Source organism: Electrophorus electricus, chromosome 11 (genome assembly GCF_013358815.1).
Source record: "Electrophorus electricus isolate fEleEle1 chromosome 11, fEleEle1.pri, whole genome shotgun sequence".
NCBI classification, from domain to species: domain Eukaryota; kingdom Metazoa; phylum Chordata; class Actinopteri; order Gymnotiformes; family Gymnotidae; genus Electrophorus; species Electrophorus electricus.
This window is the reverse complement of record NC_049545.1, coordinates 21,787,082-21,797,226: the sequence shown is the minus strand read 5'-3', so window position 1 is coordinate 21,797,226 and position 10,145 is coordinate 21,787,082. Positions and strand designations below refer to the sequence as shown.

The following is a 10,145-nucleotide window of genomic DNA, read 5'->3' as shown; positions in this document are numbered from 1 at the left end:
TATCATGTGTTGCTCTTCTAGCAAGAGACACTTCCGAGCAGTCACTCACCAACAGAACGAGCGACATTCCCTTATGCTTTACATATATAACATATGAGTGCTGATGACTGTGTGTGTGTGTGGGTGTGTGTGTGGGGGGGGGGGGGGGGGTGTATGGGTGTGTCTGTATACGTGTGCGTGCGTGCGTGCGTGCGCGCTTTGGCATGGCTAGCATGGTATACAAGAACAAAACAATTTTGTAATGAAGAGACCGAATCAGCGCTGCTCTCTCGGCTGATTACAGCAGAAGGACGAATAACCCACCGGTTCTGTTTGATAACGGGGCTTTGAGTCTAAGCGCGAACAATCGCTCTCTTTCACATGGAGTCTGTCTCGGGGAAGCTGCTAGTCCATTTGCACTAAAACACATCATTTTTCATCTCATTTGTATGCCGGTACCCACACGGTCCTTCCGAGGATATGTGCATGTTTTAAAAAGAGGGGTACGAACAGTCATATGTAACCGGTACCTTTACGGTATTAAGTATCTGAGGGTCCCGTACCCACATCTCCCCTGCTGGATCGGATCATTAAAATGCGTTCAGGGGTCGGTCTCTCGCGCTCCCGGCTGTCTGTGCGGCTGTAACCGTAGAAACTGCGCGCTGAAAAGCAGGAGTCTAATATGACAGGCGCGCGGAGAAGGACCGCATGCGGTTAGATATTAATAATGAACAGATGCGGCACGGGATGACGGGCTGAAATATCGCCAATGTCATTGTCCCGTGGCCCGGGCCATAGAGAGCCTCAAAATAGCGGTCTAGACGATCTTTTCAGCAGATGCGACTACAAGATGCCTCGGTATTTTATTTGCAAAGGCTTTAACTTATTTGTCGAGTCTATGATTTCAGACTTTTATCCAGATATTTACTGGTAGCCAAAACACAAACCCGCAAAAAAAAGTTCACCTTCTTAACCCTTCCTCCTTAAAGCACATTGAATTGCTACTGTGTATGAAAAGTGCTAATAACCTTGGTTCGTCCAGCATCGAATTGTTTTCATTTTCTTTCCAGGCAGACTGATCTTATGTGGCTACAACGTGCGCGTTATTTATCCCAGTATAGACACTGAGGGATGGCAGTGATTAACGCAATCGCAAAGCCGAAAAATAAACTTGTCTGCCAATTCTGGCAGTTATTAATAATGCCCTGTAATCCAATTCAGTTCCCATTATTATCATTCAGTAAAATGGAGGGAATAAAATTAATTTTCTAATAGAGAACAAATTTATTAAAAACGCCAAATTTAACAACTTTTTACGTTCTATTATCCTTGCTTTCACGTAAGATGTGCTCGGTCTAAATGGAAATTGAAGAAATGAACAAGTGATAATAAATACATTAATTATTGAATAATTGATGTCCGTAAAGTTGAAATTTTATATTATTATTTTTATTTATTTATTAAGCGTGATTACACTAACTGCAGATAATCAAGGTTTTGCCAGTTCCTCCGTTTTGCGTTCGAGTACCCAGATGATGGTGTGGTTTATTCGTTCGGAAGGATGATAACTATTCACCATTACGGAATGATCTTAATTCCAATTCTAAAAAGACATAACAGAAATAGATAATTGTTTAAATATTTAATTAAACAATTAAATTAAATTGAATCACGGATCTCTGACCACAGAAACGCACGAACACCCTTTGAATACACCCTTCCAAACTGGTTGGTTTTTTTTTTGTACCAAAGAAATTAAATTATATTATGGATATTTTCTTTTAAAATTATCTTCTTATTTAGGGGATTTCATTAAAAGATCTAAAAAAAATCCCTCCTTTAACTGCAGGGTTTCACTCGCAGAAATTGAAGACTTTAAAAAATAGACTTTTTAAAATAGATTTTTTTCTTTTTTTTATTAGCCTACACGAGATCCGGGGTAAACTCTCTGAAGCATGCACTCTCTTCAGACATGGACCTAACAATCAGCATTCAATCCGAAGAAGGTTCCGGATGCCCTGATTTCTGTTCTGTTTATACAGTGGTAGCATGATAATAAGTCTCTCTCTCTCTCTCTCTCTCTCTCTCTCTCGCTCTCTCTCTCTCTCTCTCTCTCTCTCTCTCTCTCTCCTCCAGCCCTTTTCAAACGACAAACGCGCCTACTAGTGGTAGTATTTTTTTTCCTTACTGAGGATGGGCAGGTTGGGTGTGGCACGTCACAGAAACTATATTAAAACTCTTTATAATCGAATTAATGGCGTTGTATTGATATGTATAACATAGATCATCACTGTTTAATGAATAGCATTATATTCACATGTATAACATACATCATCACGATTAATAACATTTAACACACATGTATAACGTGTCAGCACTATTTAATTAATATATATTAACACACATGTATAACATGCATCATAATGTTTAATTCACATTTAACACACATGTACTACATTGCATTATCACTGTTTAATTTTTGCACTACCGTACACATTCTTCATTGTAATTCCTTATTTGGCTGATGTATATGTTCAACCTATCTATTCTTTATTTTACCCAGTACATTTTTTATAAACACCAATAGCATGCCAATTAACTGGGCTGATACATTTTCTTCAGTTGATTCACTGAAATGCTTCGAACCACTGTGGATTTATAATCTTGCTAATAATAATCTAATAATAATAATAATAACCTTTACTGACGATAGACTGGACATTTTAGTTAAAATAAAAATACCAACTAAATGCACATTCATGTTTATTATTATTGTTATTAGTAGTGGTGGTAGTGGTGTTGAATGATGTTGTACAGTGCTCGTTGTCGCTGTAATAATACGATTGGTTTTGTTAATGTTCGTTTTATTATTAACAGTAGTAGTAGGCTACTATCAGAAACTGTAATACGTGTGCTTTAAGGCGGTTGTTATTTTGCTTATTTTGCAAGACGTACTGCTCAATAATTTGCCAAAGGTTATGATTCATTTAAACAACGACTACTCCAATTACCAAAGAGTATGACGCGCTCTGACATTCATAACCAGCTAGGAGCTGTTGTTTGAGCAATCATTACACCCACTGCTGCGCGTGGGCTTCGGGGCTGTGGAAAGCCCACCATCATCTTCTTTCTTAAAGCAAACTCTAAGCTCTAAAGCTACTGCGCATAAAGCGGTTGCACCAAAACTGTGTGTGTGTGTGTGTGTGTGTGTGTGTGTGTGTGTGTGTGTGTGTGTGTGTGTGTGTGTGTGTATTTAAACAGTTTAATATTGTTGACAGCGCTGAAAACTCCTATTTCCGATTCGTAATGAATGTGGGCGATGTTTTTTTCCAAAGCCTTTAGATCGTATTCGTCACAAATCTGAATATGAACATCCCTCGTCCTCTCTCGGTCCTCTCTCGCAGAGGTGCTGCGGTGCCATTGAAAAACGCGTCCCAGCAGGGTTTAACATAGAAGCGCTTTCGCTTTGGTGTTCGGGGATTTGATTGGTGTAAAGCAAGCCAAGCCCAGCGCTCTGATTGGTGCACGCCTTCGCCACGCTGAGAGGTCAGTACTCTAAAACGAGTGGAGTGCGCGAGCGCTGTAGATCAGCCTGGCTGAACGGGAGCGCTCCGCGCAGTCAGGAGACCTCGCAACCTCCACGACTCTTCATTCGGAGGATCACACAACTCAGACGGTTTCAGGTTTTTTTGTTGTTGTTGATCATTTGACGACGTTCTGCCGAAATACCTGCTGCGTAAAAGTGACTTGCGAGGATATTTTGTTGCTATCGACCCAAACAAGAGACTTTTGCTTTCTTTTTTTGTTGCAAACCTACGCATGGACTGTTTTGAAAGAAGCGTGTTTGAAAAGCTTGTGATAGCTTTGCGCGCTAGAGTCTGTCACGACTTGCAATGAACAGAAAGTTGACGCCTTACGTCGCGCGCTTGTGAAGGACGGCAGTGCAATCTCCACGACAGACAAAATAGGTCGACAGTTGCTTTAATCCCACTGGGGAGGAGAGGCTATTCATAGCTATAACGGTGTATGAAATTTTATGACTCCAAGACTTTTAACAAAGAAACTACGCGTTTGATAATCTACTTTTCAGATGGTCAGACCTTGCTCAACATTATAACAGGAATTCAATCGTACAGAGAACTTGCTTGCTGTCGTGAGGCAGGAGTTAGTCCATGACGGTTGAGCGATCGCGCAGTACAGACTCTGCCATATTTGCATGGGCACCAAACCGCTGCGTTTAAGAACAGAGGTCTTCATTTGTGGTTTCTTGGTTTTGCTGAAGTCAGTGGGAAAACAGAGCGTAGTTAACGCTTCAACTGCTGCTATATCCTGTGCTGCTGATAGAGCGAGACAAGGCTCCTTTATTAGTCTGGAAAAAAACAACCCAAAGCTGCAGAAAAGCGCGAGGAGATAACTTTGAACAGTTGCAGAGGAATTCCGGTTCTATTTGAAGGTTTACTTGTGCCTGGACCCAGCACGATTTTTCATTCTTCCTTTGGAACTTTTCGAAAGATCACGACCACGGACACCAGAGCACTTTTTAAAAAGAGCCAGGCTTTGTCAAATCGTGAAGTGGCGCTTACCCAAGGTGTTGTGATGCATATTCCCGTAGACCCGACCACCACGAGACGGTTCACGCCACCCTCCACGTCCTTCCCGTGTAGCAAGCTCGGCGACAGCAGCGGGGCGATGAGCGCGCCGGGCCCACTGAGGACGCGGGCCGTCGAGGCGCGGTCTGTGGTGGACGTGCTGGCAGACCACCCTGGGGAACTGGTGCGGACCGACAGCCCCAACTTTCTCTGCTCCGTGCTCCCCTCCCACTGGCGGTGCAACAAAACTCTTCCCGTGGCTTTCAAGGTAACGTCTAACCGCTGCTGGGTTTCTGGCCATGACCTTTAGGTCTTGGTTCTACGGATTATTACAAGCTACAGTCTAAGACTATAACGTTTCATTTTTTTTACCAGCATTTTAGATTTAAACATAGCCTATATATATATATATATATATATATATATATATATATATATATATATATATATATATATATATATATATATATATATATATATATATATATATATATATATATATATATATATATATATATATATATATATATATATGCTCAGTCATTATTTTATATAAACGACATAACCACAAGCGGCTATATGTATTTTAAATTATAATACCTATAAAGAATATCCCAGGTGACAGGCGAGCAAAACACAACACAGGTTATTTTTGACCTAAAGATCGAATATGAGTCTCTGCTCAAGTTTCACTGTCTTCTGTTTGCGACTTGAAATTTTCGATTGTCAACGTGATAAATTGAATTTCGAATATTATTATTAATGTTATTATTATTATCATAATTATTATTGTCGTTATTGATATTATTATTATTATTATTATTATTATTATTATTATTATTATCAGTAGAATTAGTATTAGTATTTTTGTTATTATTCTTGTTGGTTTATTTTCTGCACACAGTTTACAGCTAAAGAATATTTATTCATTTTCAGGTTTAGTAGCAAATGCTCTCCGACTTGTTTCATTTTGTAGGTTGAAATATTTGTTTCTAAACCAGATCATTTTAAATATTAGTCAGTACAGTAATGTGGTATCTTCGATTAATTAAATCCTGTTTACACTTACAGGTTGACTGGCAGTGTACAGTGTACTACTGCATTGCACGTCAAAACAACAGGGCATTTTAGAAATTATAACATAATTATAATGTGGAAGCTCTTAAAACTTTTTTTTAAATATCTGCTTATGTCTTACCAAGATTTTATTCTTTCAAAGACGACGAGGACATCAAAAGGGCATTTGAAAGCTATAATGCTGCAATTAGCTTACTGCCTTGTGTAATTCTAAGATTTTACCTTGTGAGGTCTATTAAAGGACAGTAACAGGCAAAAGATGCGGTCTGAACTGTTTTGATTTCCCTCTTCTCGGTGCATCACGCCGACCCGTAGGTGGTCGCCCTCGGTGATGTTCCCGACGGAACTCTGGTGACTGTTATGGCCGGTAACGACGAGAACTACTCCGCCGAACTGAGGAACGCGTCTGCCGTCATGAAGAACCAGGTTGCGCGGTTCAACGACCTGCGCTTCGTAGGAAGGAGCGGACGAGGTGCGTAAAAATGTCTCTCGTTTTATCCCACTTGTGGTTAGCTTTTGTTCTCTCTGGTAGAGCTACTTACATTCTGTGACAGCGGTAAGTACACAGTGTGTTTTATTCTCCTTAGAGCAGGAAGGGAAACACTGGCATTTCTGCTCCCAGAAACACAGCCAGGGGTGTTATTCTGGGGGGACACGGTATCCTAATTCTGAGCTCGGTACTCAGCAAAACGTTTCAGGTTTAAGTTTTAGTTTGTGCTTTATAAAGTAAACCCTTAAATATATTTGGGAAACAAACAAACAAAAAAATTATATACCATATCCATGCACAGCGGGTACACATTTAATTAATTTGACCTGAAAAAAAAAAAAAAATTGGCAGAGTTAATTTTTTTAGCTAGCCAAAATGTTTGGAGCTTTAAAAGGTTAGCTTGTTCACACACCTTTAAAAAAACTACATCTTACATAGCTGGGATTCTTCCACAGTCTTTCCCTCTTCCCCTGTTCCCCTCTGCTTTCGTCTTGGCCCCGCTGCCGAGGGCTCACATTTTTCCTGTAAACGCTAGGCTTTAAATAGTTGCAGACGGATGAATGGAAAGGCGCTCCAGCCTCGGAATTAAAAGTACCTTTCATTTCTGCAGTCAATTACCCCACCCCGCGTCCCCCCGCCCCCGCCAGTCTCCTCTCGCAACTGATGTCTTTTTTTTTCTCCCCCTCAAAGCGCCGCTTCATCGCTTTTCTTGAGTTCTGACACGCGGGCCAGTCGCACGAGCTCTCCCCTCGCGCTCGCTGTGCGCCGCACGCACACAGGCTTACTGTATACACGCACGCGGGTGGGGAGGGGGGTCGCTCTCGGGCGGCTCAGTGCGGTCTCGTGCGAATAACGGCTCTTTCGGGAACGACGGAGAGCGCGAGTATAATCCGGAACAGATTGTCTGCCTAATCCGCATCGTAAACGCGCTTTCCGAGCGCATCAAAGGAGCGGCGTCGTATCTGTTTTGATCCACTTCAGCAGAAGGGTCTCATATTTGTGCTCCCGCTAGCCTTAAACTAACCTTTTTTTTTATTATAATTTCTGGACGATGGCTGCACACCGGGAACGCGTGACAGCGTGGTCTATTAGTGTTTTTCAAATATTACATCTACATGCTTTTCAAAAGTAGACACTGTTCACGCGACCAGTAAAGCAAATCACGCGATTAGCGGCCGTACGTCACTACTGAGCTCGCTCTTTGCGTAACTGACCAAAGCCACTGTGACCTCTCCGGCCGCAAAATAAATAACCCAATTTTAGAATTTAAAAAAAAAAAAAAAAAAAAAAAAACCAGACAGACAGAAAATGAAGTGATAGCAGCCCGACCGTGGATGAAACAAAGCACACTTAGACTTTCACGACGGGAGCTGCGTTGTCATGGACGTCTTCCTGCTCTTTCTTCTCCAGGGAAGAGTTTCACTCTCACCATCACCGTCTTTACCGGGCCGCCTCAGGTAGCCACCTACCACCGCGCCATCAAAGTCACGGTCGACGGTCCCAGAGAGCCTCGCCGTGAGTACCCACTGCTCCTCTCCGCGCGCGCGCGCGCGTGTGTGTGTGTGTGTGTGTGTGTAAAGGTTTGGTAAACTTCAGAGGCTAATAAGAGTCCTTTGTTGTTTCGCATCTGCCGTCCTGAGGCTGTTCTGAAGGATGTGATGAAATAGGCCGAGCGACGCAGTCGTTGGTGTAAAGTGGTGTGGGGTCCTGATGTTTTGTTTGCGTTATCGCGGATTTTGGGGTGAGAAACAGATTGTAACAGTGAGCCAGACCAAGTCAGCAGTCTGCCTGGACCTCTCAGTCTCTCTGGATGTATCAGTCCCTGAGGCTAGCTACTAATATAGGAGGGCTGGTATACTCAGTCCTATAGTGATATTAGTACTGTTTTGGACAGCCTTGACATACAGTCAGACTTGATTTACTTGACACAGTCTCACCTGAATCCGATCAACATATGATGTAGCTGCCTGATGCTGTGGTACCTGGGCAGTGATTCACACGTGCTTATCTAACACCGAGCACCTTCACTGGATGCCAAAATGCAAATGACACATCACCAAAATGAGTTTTGTCAGGTGTTAGCCCACATCGCCGTGGTGACTCAAGTTTCGTGGCTGTGGGCTCTGCTGGCTGCGGGAAAATGTCAAAAGAATGAGTATGCATTTGGCAAGGCAGGAGGCAGGACTTCAGCTGTGTCGATCAAAGAGTCTCGGATGCTAATTGCACAGATGCACATGGTAAGAACCAATCAGCTCTTACTCCTGTTCGACCAGAGGAGAAAAAGCAGCAAGAGGAGAACAGAGTGTGAAGACAGTATGGCTCTATCCAGAGCTGTGGAACGCTGGGACAGAGTGGTAGGTTACAGTTATCCAGGCAGGGCTGTGGAACGCTGGGACAGAGCGGTAGGTTACAGTTATCCAGGCAGGGCTGTGGAACACTGGGACAGAGTGGTAGCTTACAGTTATCCTGGCAGGGCTGTGGAACGCTGGGACAGAGCGGTAGGTTACAGTTATCCAGGCAGGGCTGTGGAATGCTGGGACAGAGCGGTAGGTTACAGTTATCCAGGCAGGGCTGTGGAACACTGGGACACAGCAGTAGGTTACAGTTATCCAGGCAGGGCTGTGGAAGGCTGCAGTTTTTCTCAGAACAGCCCTCGGCTAAAACAGCCATATGAGTCACATGCTGGTGAGCCTGGGGAATGGAGCCGAGCCCACACGCTCCCAAACTGACGCCGCGCTTATCTTCAACACACACTCCGAGCACGGCGTGATTGCCTGCAGAAAGCGCGAGTTTATGCACACAGGTATTAGCTTCCCCAGCCTGCACAACTGGGCGTGTTAAAGGATGACACGTGTGACCCTGCACGGCTCAGCGTGCTAAAGGATGACACGCGTGACCCTTTGTGGTCTAGAAGATCAACCTCAGTGACTGTGGCACCGCCCTATTATTATGTCTTATTGGCCCAGATTTGTTTGTTATTGACCAGAAAGCTTGGAGAGGCGGGGCTGTCCCAGGCGGATTGCTCCTCCTGCTGGTCGTGCACACCAGAACCTGCTGACTCCCACCCCCTCACCCCCCCTCCACACACACACACGCATACACACCCTCAGCATTAATGCAGGACTCAGCCACACGCCAATCACAGAGCCATTACCACCAGGAGGAGAGAGAGGAAGTGGGAGACAGAGAGACAGAGAGATGGAGAGATGGAGAGATGGAGAGACAGAGAGAGACATTGTAGTGTATTGGACTGGAGTGCACAAACAAATCACATACATGATGGAGGTTTATGAGTACATGCAACACATGCATGAACTTCTAAATGTGTGTGTGTGTGTGGTTGTGTGCATGCACATATATGAGATGGATGTGCATGCTCATATAAGTGGGGTGTGTAGGTATGGGCGTGTGGAACTGTGGCTATATGCAACTGTGTGTATATGAAACTGTGTGTGTGCGGTCACATGGACACAAGTCATCGGGTTCCTCTGCATCTGAGCTTCTGGCTGAGCTTTGGGTCAGATCTGGTTAGATGCGTTCGCATCTGTTCAGATCCAGACAGATCCAGTCGGAACGTTTTGGGCGCGAGAGCTGTTTGGTCTGTAGGGGTGGAGCGTGCAGCGTAGCAGTGTACACCACAACACTCAGACGTGTGGCTGGGGCTTCACCACTAAACGATGCACATGCTCACCACTCTGTGCTAACAGCTACGCACAGCTGATACGGAACAGACACTTTTAATAGTATTCGGCCAGAAGGCGTATGTGTTTACTTGTTATCGCCCAGAAAACTGATTAGTGTGTGTGTGTGTGTGTGTGTGTGTGTGTGTATGGAAGAGAGAGTTTGTGTGTTGTATAATGATTCTTTAGTTAGATGAGTGCTCTTTGGTATTTTTAAATGAGGCCACACCCTATTTCCTCTCAGGCAAGGGTTGTCTAAGGCCGTGTGTGTGTGTGTGTGTGTGTGTGTGTGTGTGTGTGTGTGTGTGTGTGTGTGTGTGTGTGTGTGCG

At 43.8% G+C, this 10,145-nt stretch overlaps 1 protein-coding gene across 1 annotated transcript in view; it reads left to right on the top strand.

The window, feature by feature from the left end:
- Positions 1-3,497: 3,497 nt before the first annotated feature.
- runx3 (RUNX family transcription factor 3) overlaps positions 3,498-10,145 on the top strand; it is a 28,273-nt gene continuing 21,625 nt past the window's right edge. The window contains exons 1-3 of the mRNA XM_027029217.2: positions 3,498-4,836; positions 5,961-6,117; positions 7,546-7,650. Coding sequence (XP_026885018.1) covers positions 4,576-4,836; positions 5,961-6,117; positions 7,546-7,650 — 523 coding nt within the window. The 5' untranslated portion in view covers positions 3,498-4,575. The remainder of the gene's footprint in view (positions 4,837-5,960; positions 6,118-7,545; positions 7,651-10,145) is intronic.